Here is a 23381-nt window from a genome sequence, read left to right as displayed (position 1 = left end):
CACTTGGGGGGTCTGCTTTTCGGGGGCAAACAAGCCAAGCAACGGCTTGTGGTCAGTCACCACGGTGAAGGGCCGCCCGTACAAGAAATCATGGAATTTTTTTACTCCCTTCACGATTGCCAGACCCTCCTTGTCAATTTGCGAGTAGTTCCGCTCGGTTGCGTTGAGTGTCTGGGAAAAGTACGCCACCGGTACCTCCCTTCCATCCGGGAGTTGGTGCCCCAGGACAGCGCCAATGCCATAGGGTGAGGCGTCGCATGCTAGCACCACCGGCAGCCTCTCGTCGAAGTGTGCCAAGACAGAGTTTGAGACAAGCAAGTCCTTGACTGCCTGGAATGCGGCCTCCTGACGCTGGCCCCACACCCAAGGGGCCCGCTTGTCCAGGAGTCTGTGTAGGGGCTCTGCTACCGCCGCCTTGTGGGGAAGGAAGGAATGGTAAAAGTTCAATAGTCCCAAGAAGGCCTGAAGTTCCGTCTTGCTCTTGGGCGCTGGGGCATCACAAATGGCCCGTACCTTGTCCCCAGTCGGGTGGACCCCTTCTGCGTCCACCATAAATCCCAGAAAGTCCACCTGAGGCACTCCTAGTAGACATTTTTCCCTCTTCACCTTGAGACCCGCCGTCTGGAAACGGTGCAGAACGGTGCGGAGGCGGTCCTCAAACTCCTCTGGTGTGGGCCCGGCAATCAACACATCATCGAAGAAAGGGGTGACACCAGGAATCCCTTTAAGGAGAGAGTCCATTAGATTCTGGAATGTGCCTGGTGCCACGCTGACCCCGAATTGCAGCCGCTTTACCCTGAACGCTCCTCTGTGCGTCACAATCGTCTGTGCCTCTGCTGTGGCCTCATCTACTGGCAGCTGTTGATATGCTTGGGCCAAGTCCAGCTTGCCAAAAATTTTCGACCCAGCCAGGGTGGCAAGGACATGGCTGACCACTGGCACTGGGTATGCGTGGGCCGTGAGGGCCTTGTTTATGGTACATTTGTAGTCTGCGCAGATGCGGACCGAACCATTAGGCTTGACGGGTGTGACGATTGGAGTTTCCCAGGGGGCATTAGGCACCGGCTCCAGCACTCCTTGCTCCACGAGTCGGTCCAATTCCTCGTCTATACAGGGTTTCAAGGCGAACGGGACCCGGCGGGCCTTGAGCCTGACCGGTCGTACTGCGGGGTCAAGCTGTAGCGCAATGGGGGGGCCTGTATACTGTCCCAATTTCCCGTTGAAAACCCCTGGAAATTCCTTGCATATGGCGTCCACGTCCACTTGTAAGCTAGTGTGGTTCACCCCGGTGACAGCTAGCCCCAGTGGTCTAAACCATGCCAATCCCAGTAAGCTAATGTAGGGGCCCTTGACCACAAGCAAGTCCAGTTGCCGCGTCCGCCCTCGGTATTGCACCCTGAAGGTCCCCACCCCCATTGTGGGGACCTTACGTTTCTGGAAGTCCCGTAGGGTGAATGGGGCCGGCCTGAGTTTGGGACCCCCAGTAGGACACAGTTTCCTTAAGGTCTTTGCCGAGATTATGGATAGAGTTGAACCCGTGTCAAGCTCCATGCGGCATGGGGCCCCCTCTATCTGTACCTCTACATAAATTTTCTCTACGTTGGGGTGGGGCAACTGGTATACCTGGCAGTCCGTGAGCTCCGTCGAGTTGCCTTGGTGCGTTGGGCCCCGGGACCTGGGGCTCTTGGGTTGGTCCTCTGATGCCTGGTGTCGGGTGGGCCGAGCCCGACACACCCGGGCGATGTGTCCCGATTTTCTGCACTGCCTGCACTCTGCGTTGCGGAAACGGCAGGTCCTCCTCTTGTGACTTTCCCCGCAGCTTGCGCAGTTTCCTCCTTCTCGTCGAGGCAGCTGTGGTCTGTGCGCTGCTTGAGTGCGCTGCTGTACTCGGTGCACCTCCTCCCTGTCGGATCCTGAGTCGTCGGTGAGGTCTTCGTGGTGGACCCTTGGTTGGGATGGCAGGCTCGGCCGTGCCTCTTGCGTCGACCTCTCGGCAGCTTCCGTTGCCAGGGCCTCCTCCAGAGCGACCTGGAACGTTAGGTCCTTCTTGGCGTAGAGGCGTCGTTGCAGCTTCTCATCCTTCAGGCCACCGACGAGGCGGTCACGAAGCATGTTCTCCAGCTCTGAGAAGTTGCAGAACCGGGCGGCTTGGCGGAGAGAGGTCACAAACCCTGTTATGGTTTCCCCAGGGGCTTGTCGCTTTGCGTAGAAGGCATTTCGACGAGCCACCACTGAGGGCTGCAGCGAAAAGTGCCCCTTCAGCTGTTCCATTATTGTTTTGTATGGAACAGTAGCGACGTCTTCAGGCGCAAGGAGAGCCCGGGCGATTTCAAACGTCTCCTCTCCGCAGACGCTGAAGAATATCGCCCTCTTCTTGGCGTCTTCTTCGTCGGTGACCCCTTTGGCTTCTAGGAGGAAGGTGAAACGGGAGGCGTACGCTTCCCAGTCTCCAGATGCTGGGTTGAATGGCGAGAAGCTGCTGTTGGCTGCCATTCTGAGTTCCTTGTGTCCCGGAGCTGAAGCCTGGATACACGGTGCGAGGCAGCGGTGCGGCAGGTGGCGGTGCTGCGGTGCTGTGTGTGGCAGTCAGCTCAGCGGGATCCCATCCTCGTCGCCAGTGAAATATACTCAGAGTCGCAAAGTGATTTCATGCTCTTTATTCAGCTCATAGTGGTGAGGAGGAATGAATGAATGTCCCCTCACAGTATCTGCTTTATATACATTATTTACACAATAGGCTGCACATGATTGGCTAATTCCGGAATTCTACTGTAAGCCAATCAGGTTGTGGATTCACTTCTATCTGGAGCAGGATTGGGTGGTTCCTGCCAAGCAATCATACTGCTGCATTGTTCTAGGACCAATCAGACTGCTGCATTCTGAATCCTATTGTTCTAGGACTAATCAGACTGCTGCAATTTGGATCCTATTGTTCTAGGACCAATCAGACTGCTTCAGTACATAACAGTAGTCCAGCAACCTATGGAGGGATGCCAGCCCTTGACCACAGTGCCAAGGTTCCTCAGGCTGCAGAGGGCTGGAAAAGTGAGCTCTCTGCTTGAAAACTTAGAGGCCGTGTTCTCCAGATGTTTTTGAGAATACAATCCCCACCAGCCACAACCACAGCCACAGTCTGCACTGCCAATGGTGAGGGGTGATGGGAGTTGTAGTCCAAAGCATTTGGATGGGATGCATTTAGAGAGCTGCTAGCAATCTAAGTAGTCACCGCTGCAGGTGAATGAATGAATGAATGAATGAATGAATGGCCTGGTTCCAACGAGGGCATCTTGATATATCTTTTTGCAAACCTATGGCCTATGGCCTGGCCTGAATTTGGTGGAGATCCTTCTCACTCACCTACTGTGACTTCAACAACAGCAACAGCACATCTGTCTTCAGCAGCACTGCAGTTCGCCATTGTGCCCGTACAGTTCAAGCCTGGCCCTGTGCAGGTTTCGCACTCCAAGGAGTCACCTGCAGGAGAGAAGATGCAAGGTTTCCTAAGCAGGGTCCATGTGCACACATCATTCTACGTTATCATCTGCAAAAGGGGCCAGGATCCCACAAACGTGTGTCAAGCAGTGATGGAGCTTCATGCTCCAGGACAGCGGGGTGGAGAGCAGGCGGGGGCGGGGCTGGCATGCGTCCTAGGGGCATGGCACGCCATCCGCAGGGATGTGATGTGCTGCCAGCAGGGGCATGGCGTGCATCCTGGGGGCATGGTGTGGCGTGCAGCGTGGGCAGGGGGGCACTCCACCAGGCTCGCGCTGCCGGGGGCGGTGCACTCCCCCTGCAGTCCTCTTCCTCCGCCAGTGGTGTCAAGTGCAACGCTGTTCCTGCTCTGTGTAATGCGACACTCACCAGCTTGAAGGTGATACAGTGGTACCTCGGGTTAAGTACTTAATTCATTCCGGAGGTCCGTTCTTAACCTGAAACTGTTCTTAACCTGGAGCACCGCTTTAACTAATGGGGCCTCCTGCTGCCGCAGCGCCACCAGAGCCCGATTTCTGTTCTTATCCTGAAGCTAAGTTCTTAACCTGAAGCACTATTTCTGGGTTAGCGGAGTGTGTAACCTGAAGCCTATATAACCCGAGGTACCACTGTATATTGGTTTCCACCCCAGTCAGCCCTTCCAGATTTCCCAGCTTGGATCTCCTTTACTCCCAACCATCCCACTGCAACACACACCTGCCCTAGAAGATTACGACTGCTTACCTGGGGTTAGAAGCACAGAGAAGAGAAGAAGTCCCAAGAGAGCCGGCATAGCGCTGGGGAAGAAATGACAGGTGGAAATGAGTGCAAAAGTATTTTTCAGCCTGGTGTGAATTTTGAAGGAGAGCTGCATTTTTATTCCTATCGCTTCAGGGAATGTAAATTAGGTAAACTGGTCTCTAAACACGAACTGAGTAGAATTTCACCCCTGTTGTTACAAACTGTAGATACAAATCTCCTGGCCAATTAATCCTTTGAGAAGTTCATGGGATCAAGTATACATATTGGGGGTTGGGTGTGTGTGTAGGGGTGGAAAACTAAATTATTCCCCCCCCCCATTTCAACAAATAGTTTTTAAAAATAAATAAATCCCAAACTTAATAAGCAACCAATTTAAGGAGCCAAATCCATCCAGGGAGGCTGTAAGGCTCACCTCATATTTTATCAGAATCCTGCTGTCATGTGGAGGTGCTCAATGTATGTGCCAGTGGAGATCATAGCAGTCAGGTGCGCTGCCATTTTCTTCTCAGTTCCATCTGAGAGTGGTGTGTATATGTGTGTTGCACACATGTGCACGTACACACACACACACACACACACACACACACTCCTAATAACTAGAGGCTGGCATGACTAAACCAAGTGAGATCAACCTTATCTCCTTTTTAGATAGTGTTACTCATGTGGAACACCTTGATTTCAGCAAAGTATTAGGTAACTGTGGTATGTTAAAGTTTTCCTAGCAATGCTCAACTCCCTTAACAAGCTATAGTTGCCAGCATTCTATGGGAGAAGTGTGCTTTACATGTGTGGTTGTGAGCTTCCTCCCAAGTAAGTATGGCAATGAGCATAGCCCAGCAAAAATTGTCTGACCGGCTTCTCTGTCTTCAACAGACAGACTGAGTGTCCCCTCATTTTGAGGGTAGCAGCAACAGAAGTGGTGGCCCCCTTTCACATCCAAAGGGCATGGCACCTACCCTCCTATTCTTCCAGGGCTGTAACATTTAATGTTGTTTTAACACCATTTAATTTTAATCTGTTTATACCTACGTATTAGTTTTAGCTTTGTTTAGTTTTTATATATCACCCTAGGTTCCTCATTCCTCTTTCAGTGGCACAGGAAATAAACATCTTTTCTTAAATAAAATAAATAGCAACCTAACCATGAGAGCGGTAACCCCTCTTCCAGAACATTGCCATTTCTCAGAAATACAAACTAGTATTATTTCTAGATTTAGGCCACATTCACACCATCCATTCGAAGCCCTCTGATACCACTTTAAACAGTTGCGGCTTCACCCAAAGAATTCTGGGAGCTGTTGTTGTTTGTTAACGGTGCTGAGAGTTTTTAGGAGTGCCTCTGCTGCCCTCCAAGAGTGACACATCTCAGAGTTCTCCATGAAGGCAGATTGATTCTTAGCCATTCTGAAAACTGAAGCTCCCAACAACTCTCAGCACCCTTAACAAACCACACCTTCCAGAATGGTTTGGTGGCACCCATGACTATTTAAAGTGGTATTGAGAGTGCTTTAAACAGATGGTGCAAATGTGATCTAAGAGTTTGCCAAGTCTAGAGCTCCAAAACGGATGTAGTATGTGACTTACCACAAGTTGTAAAGGACTGCAGGGCAGGTGCTCCTCAATCAGGATGTCTTCTTCTGGCTGCTAAAGGTCACTTATGGCACATCTATTCTGGAATACTTTGCCTTATGTAGGAGCCAAAGGCTTTGGAACGACACACAAGAAATATTTGCATTTCATGCTATATATGATAGCACCAATTTGATGTTCCCCACGATTGCTCCACCCATTCACCACTCCAGGTTTTTAAATATACATACATCCATAAAAAATATGGTAGAACAAAGTTCAGTTAGGTCAAATAGCTTTTTTAAAAAATCCCCATAAAAATGAAGTGCAACAACGAATAAGGATCAAGGATAGAACAATGAAATAAAATGAGACAATAGTGTGGGAGGGAACCAAGGTACAAAAACCAGATGTCATCAAGGTAGAAAGATACACCTTATTCTGGATATATCACTTCCAGGTTCGTGTCAAGATTGGGATAGATGAATCTGTAGATTTCTGATTCTGATTCTCATTTTTGCCCATATCCCCATAACGAAGAATGGAGAGACGTTGCATTGGATGGATTACTTATATTCATTATATAGCAAAGGAAAAGAGCTACAACAAATTGAACTGCTTTGTGAGTTTAAGGGCTGGTGGAATTTGGATCAGCTGGTGGGAGGCAAAAGAAAGTACAGTGGACGCTCGGGTTGAGAACATGATCCATGTGGGATGCACGTTTGCAACCCACAGTGTTTTCAACCCTCATTGGCGCGTCTGCACACGTGCGGGTTGCAATTCAGCATTTCTGCACATGCGCGACCGCCAAAACCCGGAAGTAACCTGTTCCAGTACTTCTGGGTTTTGGTGGGTCCATAACTTGAAAAAACGCAACCTGAAGTGTCTGTTACCCGAGGTATGACTGTACTTCTTCACACAGCAAAGTGTTAAATGATGGAAATCGCTTCCACAAGACGCAATGATCGCCACCAGCTTGGATGGCTTTAAAAGAGGAATGGGCAAATTCATGGAGGAGAAGGCCACCAATGGCTACAAGTCATGATGGCTATATTCTGCCCTGATGATCAGAGGCAGTAATACTTTTTAAGACAAGTTATTAGAAGACACAGGAGAGGGAGAGAGTTCTAATGCCTGAATCCTTCTTGCAGATTTCTGAGCTAGATGGGCCACTGAGCTAATCCAGCAGGACGCGTTTCATGTCCTGAGGTTCTCAAGCTGTGTGAATGTGTACATGTGCCCACATATTCGTAACATGATGTCTAAAACAACGCCCCTATAAACACTGTCTTTCATTTCCAGGCAGTCTTGAGGGTCAAATGCTGGCTTCCAGGCCTCATTCCTGGGTCCTCAGGACTCTCCTTAGTTTAGGCAATAAACCTGGTCGAGACCATGGTCCTCTTCACAGGCCACTCCTCTTGCTGGTTCTCCTTCTCCTCCTCTTCAGGTGGTTGTGCCTGCCAATAGTGCATCCTTTAACTGTAATAATGTCTCTTGTTTCCATCACTGGAGAATGAAGAGGGCGTGTCTCTTGCAGTGCTATTTTTTTCTAGAAAAAGAGGTGAAGGAACACCATAAACACTTCCCTTGTTCTCTTGCAATGGCAATGGCACCCACCTAAGAGGTGCCGGAATTGAGATCTGGTGAGTTCCGGTTGAAAGGCTAGCCATTGCACAAACTCCATTGGGCTTATGTGAATAAGGTGTTAAGCATTATAACTAACCCCTTTTGAGGTTCTAAATAAATGTTTGTGTTAGGCTTTGAAGCACTGCAAGGGTGTGAGTGTTGGGGTCACCATATTTCAAAAAGTAAAATTCCTGACACCCACAAAGTTGTTTTAGAAACCCACCCAAATTGTTAAGCTTTTCGAGTGATTTTAAGCTTTTCGAGTCGTTTCCATTGCTTTTTCCATCACGTTGCCATCCATCTGGGTTTTACCTGACATTTTGCTGATATTTTTAAAAGTGAAAATCCGTACACCAAAATTCTCCCGTTTTCAACACCCGAATACTGGATGCCATTTTCGACATCCAAATCCTAGATATGTCTGGGGAAACCTGTACGTTTTTCAGCCCTAGTGTGCTGTCCAACTGAATTCAATTGCTAGGAGGCAGGCATTGTACCTGAGCTGTAGGTGTGTTGCCTATGTTAATCCCGTGTGTGTGTGTGTGTGTGCGCACGCACACTCTCCATCATCATGTATATAAACGCAAAAGTAACACTGAGCATGTAAACATTCCTCTTTAACCAGGCCTTTGGCTGATTGATATCCAGTGCCCTTTTAAAAAGTGTTGACATGGGGGGTTATTGGGTTGTTTTTGTTTTTATTATATATTTTGTGGTTTTATGTTGTGGCTGCTGTGTACAAATTTCAATAATAATAATAATAATAATAATAATAATAATAATAATAATAGACTAGACCCACCCCCAGGACTGGCATAGTTAGTGTCCCTTTAACAGGTAGGCAGATATTCAGCAGGTCAGAATAAGCATTTTGAGTGTTATTCATTGGAAGTCCATGGGATTTAAATTCCCACTTTTAACAGTTTAAGAGGGTTGCAGATTTCTGTGTGTGCTCTCACCAACTGGACTGGGACAGCATATGTGTAAGATTTCAGACCTGATCACACTTGGATGAGCTTACAGTTTAAACCATGCACATTTTGATCCATGCGTGTTTGCTTAAAAATCAGTCCCACTGAGTGTTAGGAAAACATTCTTTAAGAAACAGATAAAAGTTCCTGGAAGCTTTAAAGAGGGTTCCAGAATTTTTCTTTAGTGTGTAGGAGTGGCACTCTAGGCTTGATTGGTGTCAGCAGGAGTTGCAAATAAAGGGAGGAAGTTGCAATTTCTGCACAAGTAAGGCACACGAATACACTGTACGCATACACTGTGACAACAAGGTTGGAAGTAAGACAATGTGTGCTGCTGATACTGTGAGTTTTGCTGTGTCAGGATTGTTAATTACAGGACTGAGATTATACCGTGCTGGAGAGGTAAAGAAGGAATGTAAATAGCTTGTATATAAAGGTAACAAAAATGCTCGTGCAACCAGTCAAGCAATAAAGAAGCTCTTGACTCTGAATTTGAGTATGACTCCTGTTCTTGTCCTCTGCCTCCGGGGAAAACTCTGCTACAAACAGTAAGAAGTGGTTTTGCCGAGGTGCCACCACACAAGCAGAAAAGCGCAGGAGAAGTGTGTGGGCAGTAACCTGTAACGCTGCGGCAGCTCAGCCAGCCCTCCCCTTTTCCCGTATTCCACCAGCAGTGTGTGTATATGGGGCACGGAGGGGAGGATGTCCCTGATGTCCCTATTTTCATCTGAGAAATCTTGGCAGCCATGAAATGCATTCCGCAGGTTGAAAAAGGTCCCCTGTTCTTCTCAGGATGCTTGGCCAACAGATCTTCACAAAAGCATTTCATTGTCATTTCTGCAAAAGAACAAACCGGCTCTTTGTAAGTCAGTAAGATATCTACATAGGAATACAAATCCCTCTGGAGAAAAACCAAACCGAAAGTAGAGACGGACATGGAAAGGAAAGTTGTCCTCAGTGCCGAGTCGCAGGAAGGAGTTCATTACAAGAGGATCTTCACCAGCAGAAGCCATGACAAGGCCAGAAGAGGAAATCTCAGTGATGGGGGTGCCTTACTGGCTAGCTCACATTTACCATCTAGAATTGCAGAAGTAACTGCCCTCAAGGTACTCTTAAAATTTTGTGGCAAAGCATTTAGTTGTATAATATCGCAGTAAGTCTTGGTAGTGCAACCTTTCATGGTGATTCCAAACCCTCCTGCAGATGAAAAGGAAAGATGGGAGGTCAGGGGGGGCACTATTCCCAGTATTCCCCAATGCAAGTTTGATTTGTCTCCCACCATGGTCAAACGGGCTAACAAAATAAATAAAAAACAAAATAAAGATAAAAGCAAAATGAATGAATAAATAAAACTTTCAAAAATGTCCCACATTGTGATATATGAGGTGCATGTGGAGCCATGTCTGTTGATTTCAATGAATATACTATGATTAAGAGTAGTCTTGGATATAACCCATTGATGGGGATGTTCCTATGGATTGAAACAGTATAGGACAAAGAATGTTCTTCTTCCAGGCGCCACTCATGTCGACCTCAAGTGTAGCCATTTTTCTGCCATAGATTTAGGGTGAAAATGTATTTGACCTGGCAAAGGACAGTCCTCTATTTGAAGGTCTATCAGAAGCTCTAAGAGACAAGCTCTATTAATGGGCCTGTCTGGTCTCCAAAGCTCCTGATGAAGTATTGCTCCAGATATTGTGGGATATTATTATTATTATTATATTATATTATATTATATAATCAGCATCATCTTTAAAAGAAAAAAACACACGTTTGGAGGGTGGCAACACGAAAACAGGTCTTTTCTGTGGTGGTTCCTTGACTGTGGAATGCTCTCCCAGTTAGGCTCACCTGCCACCATCACTACATGTATTAGGGTGGCAGGCAAAAGCATTATTCTTTTCTAGGCCTTTGGTCATTAAATAATCTATGGCCTGCTTGGTACCTTGGAAGTCAAACAGAGTCCATTCAACTTCCAAAACGTTTGGAAACCAAAGCTGTGCCGGACGTTCGGCTTCTGAAAATCATTTGAAAACCGGAACACTCACTTCCGCATTTCGATCGTCCAGGAGCCGATTTGTTCGGGAGCCAAGGAGTTCGGGATCCAAGGTATGACTGTCTTATTATTATGCTGCCTGTTAATATGTTTTTTTTATTATATCTGAAGTTCCCAAACTTGCTTTTCAATTCAAATGCATCTCCAGACTGATTGTGCACTTTTCTGGTTTGGTAAGGTGTTTTAAATGGTGTAAAAAAACATGCAGAAAAGGTGCTTACAAAATATGCTTCTGACAGATGAATTCATTGGAAAGCATGGGTGTCTCCAACTAAAATTGGCTCAGAGCACACCCACTGAAATTAACAGACCCAAGTTAGCCCTGCCCATTAATTTCAACTTGTCAACACTATGATTAACATCAGCTAAAACCCAGCATACGTTACCTAAAAAGTGCACATTTCAAATAAAAAATTAACCCAAAATGCATTAAAAAACAAAAACAACTAGACAGAACAGGGTGGAATTAGACCCTTATGACGGAGGGCCAGCAAGACCACAATGCAACAGAATTTGCCAGAAGAACATAACAAATTAGAATTACCAGTTTTGATGCTAGCATCCAGACAGTGGTCCTCTATTCCTGTACATTTTGTCACCTTTGTAGGGCACGTAGGAGACAGCGAATAGCAGGCTGGGCATGTTTTCCCATTGGCCTTTTTCATCACTGGAGGCACTGAAATAAAGCAAAGAGGCAGTGTATACTCACACATTCCTCTCAATCCTCCATCCAGGCAAGCCAAGAGACATTATCACAATTTAAGGACCACAGATCTCACCAACCAAAAACATTCAAGGGGATTGTGGAGTAGGACTGCTGTTGGGTGTGGCCTGGAGAGATGGGGCATGGCCGAGGAGGGAGTGTGATCTAGGCTAGTGTACTTCAACCTTGGGTTCCCAGGTGTTGTGGGACCAGAACTCCCATCTTCCCTGACCTTTGGTTGCTCTGATGAGGGATGATGGGAACTGTAGTTCAACAACACCTGAGGACCAAAGTCAGAAAACCTTGGTCTAGAGAGAACGCAGGGTCCAGATAGAGAGGAGGAGGAGCAAGAAGGAGACAAATTGAAATTGCAGAGTTTTGAGAAATTAAAAGATAGAGTGCGAGATTGGCTTCATTATTACCAAATAAGAGAGGTATACAATTTAGATAAAAAAATTGGCTTCCAGGTGGAAAAATCAAAGTTGGAAACAGAATTGTTAGATCCCAATACTAAGATACTTTCAAGAATGTATAACTTGCTGTTAACATGGAATACTCAGGATGAAACGGTAAAATCTGCTATGATTAAATGGGCACAGGATGTTGGACATAACATTATGTTTGCTGACTGGGAACAGTTGTGGACCACAGGTATGAAATTTACGGCATGTAATGCCCTAAGAGAGAATATTATGAAAATGATATACAGGTGGTACATGACACCAGTCAAGCTTGCAAAAATCTATCATTTGCCCGAAAATAAATGTTGGAAATGTAAAGAAACTGAAGGTACATTCTTTCACCTTTGGTGGACGTGCCCAAGGATTAAGGCGTTCTGGGAGATGATCTATAATGAAATGAAAAAGGTATTTAAATATACCTTTCTGGAGAAACCAGAGGCCTTTCTCCTGGGCATGGTCGGCCAATTGGTGCCAAAGAAGGATAGAACTTTCTTTATGTATGCAACAACAGCAGCAAGACTACTCATCGCGAAGTATTGGAAGACTCAGGAGCTACCCACACTGGAAGAATGGCAGATGAAAGTGATGGGCTACATGGAATTGGCAGAAATGACTGGCAGAATTCGTGACCACGGAGAAGAGTCGGTGGAGGAAGACTGGAAGAAATTTAAAGACTATTTGCAGAAATACTGTAAAATTAAGGAATGTTAAAATGATGTCTGATTGAAAATAAGTGGTATTGGTAAAAAGATTTTTAAGAAAATGTGAATGGGGATCGATAAAGGATAAATGTTAGAGGGTAAGGATTTGCTGAATTTAATATCTGAACTGGAATACAAAATGGGAGGTGTGAGGAGGTCAAGAAACTAGCGAATGAAGTATAAGATATGAAAATATTAATCTATTTTCTGTTTTGCTTTTTGCTTTTGCTTTTTTTTCCTTTTCCCCCTCCCTTTTTTTTTGTTAACTGTTTTTTATTCTGTATTTTTTATGTGTTTTATTCTTGCATTTTTTCATTTTTGTAGTTTTCTTATGTTTAAATCTTGGAACTTTTTATGTCTGTGAAACTTTAATAAACATTACTTTAAAAAAAAAACAAAGTCAGAAAACCTTGGTCTAGAGAGAACGCACGGTCCAGATAGAGAGGCCCAGAGGGGGCACAATTGGCTCCCAGATATGATGTTGCCCTCCACTGTGCTGCACAGTGGCAAATGATAAATCTGTGATTCAGGAGCACCCTGATGAAATCAGTGGCACAGCCTGACCTCTGGGGCATAGAATGAGGTGGGGGAATGAAAGAAAAAAACTATACCCACACTGAGCTGAATCAGATGGGCACTCAGCACCCTCGCAGCAGATAGTCATTCCTCTAGAGGTAAACATCTTGCCCAGATTTACATAAAATGGTCCCAAACTGCAGACTAGAGCTGGTGCACAGCCTTTCATGATCCTCTGATATGATTTTCCAGCTGCAGAGAATGAAAGAATAGCATATGGATTTAGGGCAGCCTTCCACATCATGAGGCCCTCCTGGTTTTGCTGGGCTACAGCTCACCTCAGCCCCAGAGAGCCCAGTGAAGGCTCAGAAATGACAGGAATATCTAGAGGAAGGGACATTGGTCCTTCACCACAGAGTTACGGTATCTCAGACTTCAGGAGATTGGGAAAGAGAGATTTTTTGCTTGGGAAGCTAGAGGCTGTGTGCCCCAGATGTTTTTGACTATGACATACACTCCAACATTTCTCTGATGAAAACAGGGACGTCCTATTCCATAACAACAACAACTTTATTATTTATATCCTGCCCATCTGACTGGGTTGCCCCAGCCACTCTGGAGGGATTCCAACATCCATAAAAACATAATAAAGCATAAAATAAAACATAAAAATATACCCTCCAACAGTTATCCAATGAAAATAGGGGCGTCCTAAAAAAAAGCAGGACATTCAGGGATCAAATCAGAAGTTGGGACTGTCTCTGGAAAATAGGGACACCTGGAGGGTCTTCAATGAGTTTATGATCCATATCAGCCTGTTAGCATCGCCAATAATAATAATTTATTCTATATATGCCGCCCATCTGACTGCCACTTAAGGCAGCTTCCAACCAATTAAAACACAGTTAAGACATCAATATATATATATTGATATGCCTTTTGCAATCCTCTATGCCTGGACTGCATTTGGTGGGGATCCTTCTCACTCACCTATTATGCTTTCACTCAAAGTGACAAAACAGGTGTCGTCATCAGTGCCGCACTTTGACATGCTGCCCTTGCAGCTGGCGCCTGCCGCTGTGCACGTTTCACACTCCAGTGAGTCAGCTGTAGAAGAGAAAATGAAAGGTGAGCCAGTGTGGTGTAGTGGTTAAGAGCGGTAGTCACGTAATCTGGGGAACCGGGTTCGCGTCTCCGCTCCTCCACATGCAGCTGCTGGGTGACCTTGGGTTAGTCACACTTCTCTGAAGTCTCTCAGCCTCACTCACCTCACAGAGTGTTTGTTGTGGGGGAGGAAGGGAAAGGAGAATGTGAGCCGCTTTGAGACTCCTTCGGGTAGTGATAAAGCGGGATATCAAATCCAAATCCAAAGGTTTCATAAGCGGTGTCCAGGTGCAGACACCGGTCTGCAAAAAGGGGGCAGAGCTCACAAACGTGGGTCAAGCGCAACATGGTTCCTGCCCTATGCAATGCCACACTCACCATCTTGAAGTCAGTATATTGGTTTCCAGCTCAGTCCAGGGGCACCAGATTGCCCTCCAACTAGAAGGGGCCCAGCAATGTGTGACATCATACGCACATCATGTGCCACTCCACACATCCTGGTGCACGCATGACGGAGACAGGGGATGGAGTGGGCAGAGGGCAATCTTCAACCTCCACGTGTTCTGCCCCCACCCGGCATGTGAGTGTTGGTATCAAAAAAAGGGAGGCCCCTCAGTACTGGGGGGGACTCAGCCCCCTACTCACAAATATTGAGGGGGCTGAAGCCCCTTCCACCTCCTATAGTTGGTGCCCCTGCCTCAGTCAGTGCTTCCAAAATCAACAGCTTAGATCTAGTTTACTCCCAGGTATCCCACTGCAACACACACCAGCCCTAGAAGATTACTACTGCTCACCTGGAGTTAGAAGAACAGAGAAGAGAAAAAGTCCCAAGACAGCAGGCATGGTTCGTGAGAAGAAATGCGCAGCGGAAGCATGTGCAAAAAGCTTGGTTCCTCCTGAAGCCATTTTTTCAGCCCACTGTCTGCAAAATTAACAAATCAAAAGCCAGATTGGAAGCATGTATGATTTTTTTTAAAAAAAGTCCTGATTTCTCAGTACAGTGAGATGCTAGAATCTGGACACCATAGATACAAACCCTCCTCTCCCGTGAATCTTCTGAGAAATTCATGGGATAACGGAGGGATCTCATCTGGTGATGAGGCAAACACGTATTAGCAAGGTTGGGAAGCTAATTCATCCTCGGCCCAGTATACCTGAAGAAGTATCTTCACCCCCATCATTCATCCCAGACACTGAGGTCCAGCTCCAAGGGCCTTCTGACGGTTCACTCACTGCAAGAAGGGAGGTTGCAGGGAACCAGGCAGAGGGCCTTCTTGGTAGTGGTGCCCCGCCCTGTGGAATATCCTCCCATCAGATGTCAAGGAAATAAATAACTATCTGGTGTTTAGAAGACATCTGAAGGCAGCCCCGTTTAAGGAAGTTTTTAATGACTGATGTTTTAATGTATTTTTAATCTCTTGTTTGAAGCTGCCCAGAGCGGCTGGGGAAACCCAGCCAGATGGGCAGGATATAAGCAATAAATTATTATTATTATTATTATTATTATTATTATTATTATCATCATCATCATCATCATCATCATCATCATCATCATCATCTGACCTCACAGTTCAACAAAAAGCTTTCTTTGCTCCAAACTTGATTATAAACCAGGAGTCAGAAACCTTTTTCAGCCGTCCCTCAGACCATGTGGTGGGCCGGACTATATTTTGAAACAAATGCCCCACAAATAACCCAGAGATGCATTTTAAATAAAAGGGAACATTCTACTCATGTAAAAACACGCTGATTCCAGGACAGTCTGTGGGCCGGATTGAGAAGGCGATTGGGCCACATCTGGTCCCCAGGCCTTAGGTTGCCTACCCCTGTTATGAACCAAAGCAAGGAGGGAGGGGTTAAAATTCAAGGCCGAGAGGCTGTAAGGCCCACCTCATGTTTAACCAGGATCCTCCCACCCCCATGTAGAGCTGTGCCGTTCATGTTCCTCAACTTGTACACAAGGTCACTTTGCACATGTGCTGGGTGTGTGGCCAGTGGGGGCCAAAACTGTCAGATGCGTTGATCGTGTTGTGGCCTGTGCACCCTGACAATTCCTCCACACATGCCTTCAATGCAGGCATTGGGAATTCATATGTCTTCACATGTTGAATTCCAACCCCATAGCCCCTGACCCAGATGAGAAACGTGACCCATTGATACATCCACTCACCAACCCCCCTGTCACCCCCCTGTGTTAGCCCCCTAGAGCTCCCCCCTTTTCAAATATCCCAGTGTACGGGACCTCTGCTATGGTTTAAAGCTGCAATTCCTCGCCGTTGCCCTCCATCCCTGCTGGACTCAAACTTCTGCTATCATTTAAAACCATCACTTTCCCACTGTCCGTATCCTTCTCTTCTCACTCGCATGCTATGGCTACTGCTGCTGTCCAACGCGTCTTCTCTTCTGCTCCCCTGGCCCACCCTGACTTCATCCAAATCCACGATTGTGATGCAGCACTGCAAATCCTCCAATGGGGGCTGCGTGATAACAGCCTTCATTTTTTATGTACATAGGAAGTTTCACTGAACTTGGAGGAGAGGAGTGAGTTTCTTGCTTCTTGCTGGGTATCAGAGGGCATGTTGCCTGGGCCAATGGTGTGGTTCACACAGCTGGCTTTGTAGTTTGACTAGTTTCTCCTACGTGAACCTACGTAGTTATTAAGATTGGGCTTGCTTACATGCCACTCTTCCATTTGAACTAAGTTACACCGTAAAATGTGTAGAAGACACTCTTCACAAAGATCTGCCTGGCACCAGCCAGTTTTCCTTTTTGGCACCGTGTGTGTGTGTGTGTGTGTGTGTGTGTGTGTGTGTGTATACACCCATCCACACCCCTATATATTTGTTATCTGCTGCAGCCTTTTTTGTGCCTTTGTATTATGGCTAGACTAACTGCTTGCCAAATGTTTTATCTCTTAAATCCAGTGCTTTTTTCGGGAGGGACGCAGCGGTAGGTATACCCCTAAACATTTTGTGAATCTACATGTGTACCTTTGTCTATTTACTGTATTTATTTTTCCAAATTTGAACTATAAAATGGTGATTTTCTCGAGTCAAAATGAGAATACCCCTAAACATTTTTATTATTACTATTTTTTAGGGGAAAGTACTGGTTTAATTATACTGTATATGTATCTTGCAAGCTTCTAGGGCAGTGGTTCCCAATTAGCTAATTACTGAGGCCCCCCTATTTTTCAAATGCCAAGTCATGGAACTGCAACTTTTGGAAATTTTGCTAACTCTATTGTGGTAGTTACCTCTGCAAAGCAATTTTTTGGGGCAAAATATGGAGTAGCCCCTAATAAGCAAAATTTTTTAGGTATATTAAAAAAAGAAAAGAAAAAAGATTTGTGATATTACAATGACAAAATGACAAATAATTACTTGGGAGAGGAAGACAAGGAATGGGCCCCCCCAGACTCCTAATTGGAAACCACTGCTCTAGGGGATGTGGCTGAAGAAAGGAAAATAAAAGTTTGAATAAATAAAAACATAACATAATGATATTTTTAAAATTTTATTAGGCACTGGATATGCACTAGGACTCTATATCTATCTTCTCCCCACAATTCTCTCCATAATATAAAGAAGGGAGTTTCAGGGGGTTGGACTAAATGACCCTTTTATTTTCCAACTCTACCATTCTATGATTCTATGTGAAGAGTTGCACTGGTGATCAATGTTGTTGTTGTTGTTTAGTTGTTTAGTCATGCCCGACTCTTCATGACCCCATGGACCAGAGCACGCCAGGCACTCCTGTCTTCCACTGCCTCCCACAGTTTGGTCAGACTCATGTTGGTAGCGTTGAGAACACTGTCCAACCATCTCATCCTCTGTTGTCCCCTTCTCCTTGTGCCCTCAATCTTTCCCAACATCAGGGTCTTTCCCAGGGAGTCTTCTCTTCTCATGAGGTGGCCAAAGTACTGGAGCCTCAGCTTCAGGATCTGCCCTTCCAGTGAGCACTCAGGGCTGATTTCCTTAAGAATAGATAGGTTTGATCTTCTTGCAGTCCATGGGACTCTCAAGAGTCTCCTCCAGGAACCTCCAGGCCCGTTCACTAGATGTCAGTACTGGGCAAACTTATCCTACAGATTATTAAGCTATCAGTGAACATCTAGAAAATATATAAATTCACAGCTAAGTAAGTAGTAGAGCTATGCCCTGGATGCTGCTAGAACTTGAGCCAAATCTGGAAGACTTGAGATCCCCTCTCACACAGCTTCTCCTAACCCAGTCCCCTCCTGATCACATAAGTAATTGGAGGCTGGGACAAGCAACAGTGGTATTGTAGTGACTTAGATGGATGGTGTGAAGGTGACTTTGTGGGTCTAGAGCTCCATAATGGATGGGATACATGACTTACCACAAGCTGCTATGGTCTGCTGGCTGGGTGCTCCTTGGTGAGATTGTCTTCTCCTGGCTGCTAAAGGTCGCTTACAGCACACCTATCCTAGAATACCCTGACTTATGAAGGACCTGAAGGCTTTGGAATGATGTGCAAGAAATATTTGTGTTTCAAATTACATATGCTAATACCAGGAACTTTGATTTTCTCCTGCTTGCTCCACCCATGCAGCACTTAAGGTTTGTAGATATAATAAAATAAAATGTGGGTATACAAAGTTTGGTTGTGTAAAATGGCTCAAAATGAATAAATAAATCTGTGAACTGCCCTGAGACCTTCAGGTATAGGGCGGTATATAAATTCAATAAATAAAAACCCCCGAAAGGGCACAGAAGATAAGGACCAAACATAGAACAATAAAATGAAACCAAATAATGCTGTGGGAGGAACAGAATGGTGTGGGCAGAACCAATGTACAGAAACCACACATTATCAATGTAGGCCACTTCCTGGTTCATGTGGAGATTGGGATAGATGAATCTGTACATTTCAGTTTCTCTGTTTCTCATCCCCCCCCCCACCCATAATGAAGACTCGAGAGACATTGCATTGCATAGAATAGCCATATTTATTAAATAGAAAACAAAAAGATCTGCAAGAAAATTCAGTTACATTGTGAGGTGGAATTCAAATCAGCTGTTGGAGGAAAGAAAAAATTTGCTACGCGCATATTTGTAACATGCTGTCTAAAAGTGCACCATGGGTGTAGCCAGAATTTTTGTTGGGAGGGGGCAGGACTTGGGGGGGCAGAACTGACGTGATTGGTCAGTTAGTTAAGTATTTCTATTGTTTTACTTGATCTAGGGGGCCAGCTTCCCGCCTGCCCCCCCGGCTACGCCCATGAAGAGCACGCTTAAAAACTCTGACTTTCATTTCCAATCAGGCTTGAGGGCCAAATACGAGCCTCCTGACCTCCTTCTCAGGTCCTCAGGACTCTCCCTAGACCATACACTCAGCTGATACGATGGTCCACTCCACAGGCCACACCTCTCATTGGTTCTGCTATTTCTCTTCCTCAGTCAACTGTGCTGTCCAAAAGTGTATCCTTTAACTGTAATAATGCCTCTTGTTGTTGGATATTCTCTCTGTGTGTGAGAGAATCATTTGTTCCAGAAACAGAGAAAAATAGAGAAGTTTCAAGAAGATAATGATGATAATGCTGTTGTTGTTGATGATGATGATCCCCAAGCCAGCTTCGTTTTGCATGGCTGGATCACTCATGTCTTACAAAGTGCCTCGGAGCTGCTGCCACTTCTGGGTGGCTCTGTTCTCCCTTGGCACCCCACTCCCAATGGAAAAGCACACTCCGCCACTGGACTGAGTGCCAGCAAGACCAAAATGGAACAGAATTTCCATTGCTCAGCCAATCCCTCCCCAAAATCCCCAGAACATAAATGAGAAATACCACTTTTGACGCTAAGATCCAGACATCGGTCCTCAGCTCCTGTACATTCTGTCACATCTGAAGAAGAGCATGGGCTTAAAATAGAATAGCAGGCTGGGCATTTTTTCCCATTGACTGTGTTGTTTACTGGAGGCACTGGAAAAAAGGCAAAGAGACAGTGTACACTCACACATTCCCCTCTATCCTCTATCCAGGCAGGTAGGAGACGTTATCACAATTTAAGGACCACAGATCTCGCCAGCCAAAAACATTCAAGGGGATTGTGGAATATGACTGCTGTTGGGAGAGATGGGGCACTCTGGTGTACCTCAGCTTTGGGTTCCCAGATGTTGTGGGAGCAGAACTCCTATCTTCCCTGACCCTTGCTTGCTCTGACAAGGGAAGATGGGAGCTACAGTTCAGCAACATCTGGGGGCCATAAGTCAGAGAGCGTTGGTAGATTGACAGGTCTGGAGGGCCACAATAGGCTCCCAGACATAATGGTTCCCTCCACTGTGCTGCACAGTGGCAAACGACTGATCTGTGATTCAGAACTCCACCATTGAAATCTATGGCACAACCTGACCTCTGGGGCATAGAAAGAGGGGGGGGGGAGGAAAACTACACTCACGTGGAACAGAAATGGATGAGCAGTTAGCACCCTTGCAGCAGACAGCCATTCCTCTGGAAGTAAACATTTTGCCCAAATTTATGGAATATGGTCCCTGTCCGCAGGCCTTAGTGGATGAACAGCCTTTCACTATATTTTGAGTTGATATCTGATCTGCAAATAATGAAAGAAAAGATAAGCATTTAGGGCAGCCTTCACAACACGGTTCCCTCCTGGTGTTGCTGAGATACAACTCCCACCAGCCCCAGAGAGCCCAGTGAAAACTCAGAAATGACAGGAACTGGAGTCCAGCAACATCTGGAAGGACATTGGGGCTTGATCCCAGATTTAAGATAGCTTAACTCCAAGGGGCAGAGCTTTCAGCTTGGAAAGCTAGATGCAGTGTGTTCCAAATGATTTTGACTATGATTCTCTGATCCCTATCAGCCCCAGATAGCCGTCAGGAAGTTGTCAGGCATGTCAACTCCCCAGAGCCACAAGTGCTCTAGACCTCACAACATTTTAATGGGGGCACAGGGCACCCACATAGTGCAGTGGCCATGTGCACATGCCCCCAGCAGTCAGTTGATGAATCGAATGACTCCCAATAAGGCATCTTGATATGCCTTTTACAAACCTCTGGCCTAGACTGTATTTGGTGGGCATCCTTCTCACTCACCTACTTTGCTTTCAGTAAGAGAGACAGCACAGGTGTCTTCATTAGCACTGCAATTCATCATCTTGCCACTGCAGCTGTCGCTTAGCGCTATGCAGGTTTCACACTCCAGTGAGTCACCTGTAGAAGAGAAGGTAAAAGTTTTCATAAGCAGAGCCCATGTGCAGACGCCATTCTAAGTCATCTTCCTGTGAAAGGGGATGGATCCCACTAATGTGGGTCAAACGCAACACTGATCCTGTTCTATGTAGTGTGACACTCACCAGCTTATAGGCGATATATTGGTTTCCACCCCAGTCAGCCCTTCCGAAATCAACGCCTTGGATCTGGTTTACTCCCAGGTATCCCACTGCAGCACACATCACCCCAGAACATTACGGCTGCTTACCTGGAGTTAGAAGCACAGAGAAGAGAAGAAGTCCCAAGAGAACCGGCATGGTGTGTGAAAAGAAATGCGCAGCGGGAGCACATGCAAAAAGTTTGCTTCCTTGTGAAACCATTTTTTCCCAGCCTGGTGTCTGCAAAATAAATAAATAAAAATCCAGATTGGAAACATGCACATTTTTTTAAAAAACAACCAAACAAACACACCACCAAATTTCTCAGTACAGTGAGATGCTTGAATCTGGACACCACTGATACGAGCCTTCCTTTCGCATGAATCTCCTGAGAAATTCATGGTATAACAGAGGGATCTCATCTTAACACATATTATTAGCAAGGTTGGGAAGCTATTCTACCCCTGCCCCCACTGTTCGGCAAAAAACTTTATTCCAAACTTGATTATAAAGCAAAACAAGGAGGGATTCAGGGCACAGAGGTGGTAAGGCTCACCTCATATTTAACCAGGTTTGCACACCCTCATGTAGAACTGAGACATAGCTGTCAGGTGAGTGAATCATGGTGGGGTAGGATTACACTGCACACCAGTACAGCTCACACATGCTTCTCAAGAGCCTTCCCCAGCAGGGCAAACCAACTGTTCTCTTCCAGGTGAGAAATATTGGAGAGAGGCTACATCTCTTTGTTTCTTCCTCCTGCCCACAAAGCTACAATTTCTGAATTCCCTGGAAAAGGGGTTGATTGTTCAACCAAGTTGGAAACTGGAGCCCTGGCAGGGCTCAGTGCCCTTAACAAACTACAGCTTCCATAATTATTGGGGGAACCCCTAACTGTTCAAAGTGCTATCCTAGTGCTTTAAGTGGATGGTGTGAATGTGACCTAAGAGCTTGCAGGTCTCTAGCTCCATAATCGTTGGGAAATGTGACTTACCCTGAGTTGCAAAGAACTGAAAGGTGGGCACTCCTCAATGAGAATGTTTTCTTCTGGCTGCTAAAACTCACTTCTGGCACCTTTGCTCCTGTATATGTGGGCTTATGAAGAAGGCGGCGGCAGCAGTAGCATGACACAATATATAGATTAGATTATCATATCACTTCTGCAAATTTGATTTCCACCATAACTGCACCATCAGCTTGCAACTGAAGTTAGATCCATTTAGACATGTGACCTTCGTTCACCATAATTGTGCTTCCTGAGTTTTTGTTTGGGGTGTGTCTTCAAAGTTCTGTGGGTCAAAGCAGCTCAGACACAGCCCCATAATGGCACAGAAGATAAGGGCCAAGTATAAAACACTAAAATAGAAACAGAAAACAGTGTAGCCGGCGGGGGGGGGGGGGAATAGAATGGAGTTGTTGGAACCAAAGGACAGAAATCATTTTTTAAAAATATTGTTATAAGGTGTTTTTTGGTGGTGACAGATTCCCCAAAGTTCTTAAATGTATCAAATGCATGGAGATGTTGAAACTGGCAAAGTGCTAAAATACAGGTGAGACCAGTTTTCTGGGTCCAGGAAGCCATTTGGCAAAGGGGCCTAGTAAGAGACAGTGAGAGAAGTGATCCATATAACTAGGGCTGTGTGCTGGAGAGCAACTGGCTGAGTACATTTGGAAGACAACGGGAAAGTTTCCCATCATCTTATTGATATTAATGGATATGGATCTATTAGTTATTATTGTATTTTAATATTTTGTTGGAAGCTGCCCAGAGTGGCTGGGGAAACCCAGCCAGATGGGCGGGGTATGAATGAATGAATGAATGAATGAATGAATGAATGAATAAATAAATAGTATTCTGCAGGTGCATTCTCAGAGTTCAATTCAGAAGGCAAATCTGTATGGAGGGGTGGAATCTGCACTTCAGCTCTCTTTCCCTGTAATAAATGCAACAAAATCCAATGGGGGGTGGGCACTGCTGGAGATGATCACTGGATGTTGGAAGGTCTGAAGCAGAGAGCCTATTCTGCACAAAGACAATCCCCTTAGTATTTAGAACTTTGCACCACGAATGTTCCAAATTATGGGGTGT

At 45.7% G+C, this 23381-nt stretch overlaps 1 protein-coding gene and 1 long non-coding RNA gene across 8 annotated transcripts; both read right to left on the bottom strand.

Annotated features, from left to right (window-relative positions):
- Nucleotides 1–3391: 3391 nt before the first annotated feature.
- Nucleotides 3392–5893, bottom strand: LOC308592192. The gene is made up of 3 exons (XR_014010420.1): nucleotides 5818–5893; nucleotides 4216–4268; nucleotides 3392–3474 (listed from the first exon to the last, which is right to left on the bottom strand). It is a non-coding gene; the product is annotated as an uncharacterized lncRNA (long non-coding RNA).
- Nucleotides 5894–8428: 2535 nt separating this feature from the next.
- LOC308590117 (phospholipase A2 inhibitor and Ly6/PLAUR domain-containing protein-like) lies at nucleotides 8429–22660 on the bottom strand. 7 transcript variants are annotated; one of them, XM_081199823.1, is made up of 7 exons: nucleotides 22287–22660; nucleotides 21403–21532; nucleotides 13827–13943; nucleotides 12936–13088; nucleotides 11000–11131; nucleotides 9474–9596; nucleotides 8429–9236 (listed from the first exon to the last, which is right to left on the bottom strand). In XM_081199823.1, exons 2-7 carry the CDS (start codon nucleotides 21512–21514, stop codon nucleotides 8770–8772), a joined length of 1104 nt encoding a protein of 367 aa, XP_081055949.1. In that variant the 5' UTR covers nucleotides 21515–21532; nucleotides 22287–22660; the 3' UTR covers nucleotides 8429–8769. The 7 variants fall into 7 exon arrangements, with proteins under 7 accessions (XP_081055949.1, XP_081055945.1, XP_081055948.1 ...); XM_081199819.1 differs by lacking the exons at nucleotides 21403–21532; nucleotides 22287–22660 and adding exons at nucleotides 14735–14858; nucleotides 15831–16128 and having other exon boundaries at nucleotides 8432–9236; XM_081199822.1 differs by lacking the exons at nucleotides 21403–21532; nucleotides 22287–22660 and adding exons at nucleotides 14735–14858; nucleotides 16270–16637 and having other exon boundaries at nucleotides 8443–9236.
- Nucleotides 22661–23381: the final 721 nt, after the last annotated feature.

Source organism: Podarcis bocagei, assembly GCF_964188305.1.
Source record: "Podarcis bocagei genome assembly, chromosome: 7".
NCBI lineage: Eukaryota > Metazoa > Chordata > Lepidosauria > Squamata > Lacertidae > Podarcis > Podarcis bocagei.
The sequence above is the reverse complement of the archived record's forward strand: the minus strand, read 5'-3'. Positions and strand labels throughout refer to the sequence as shown.

Bases quoted from the DNA above. Each gene is read 5' to 3' on its own strand.
- LOC308590117 (XM_081199819.1), bottom strand. From the start codon at position 15,881: ATGAACGGCACAGCTCTACATGGGGGTGGGAGGATCCTGGTTAAACAT. The intron at 14,859-15,830 runs GTGGGCCTTACA...TTTTGCAGACAG, and splicing joins GGATCCTGGTTAAACATGAG to TGGGCTGAAAAAATGGCTTC. The intron at 13,089-13,826 runs GTGAGTGAGAAG...CATTCTCTGCAG, and splicing joins TTTGAGTGAAAGCATAATAG to CTGGAAAATCATATCAGAGG.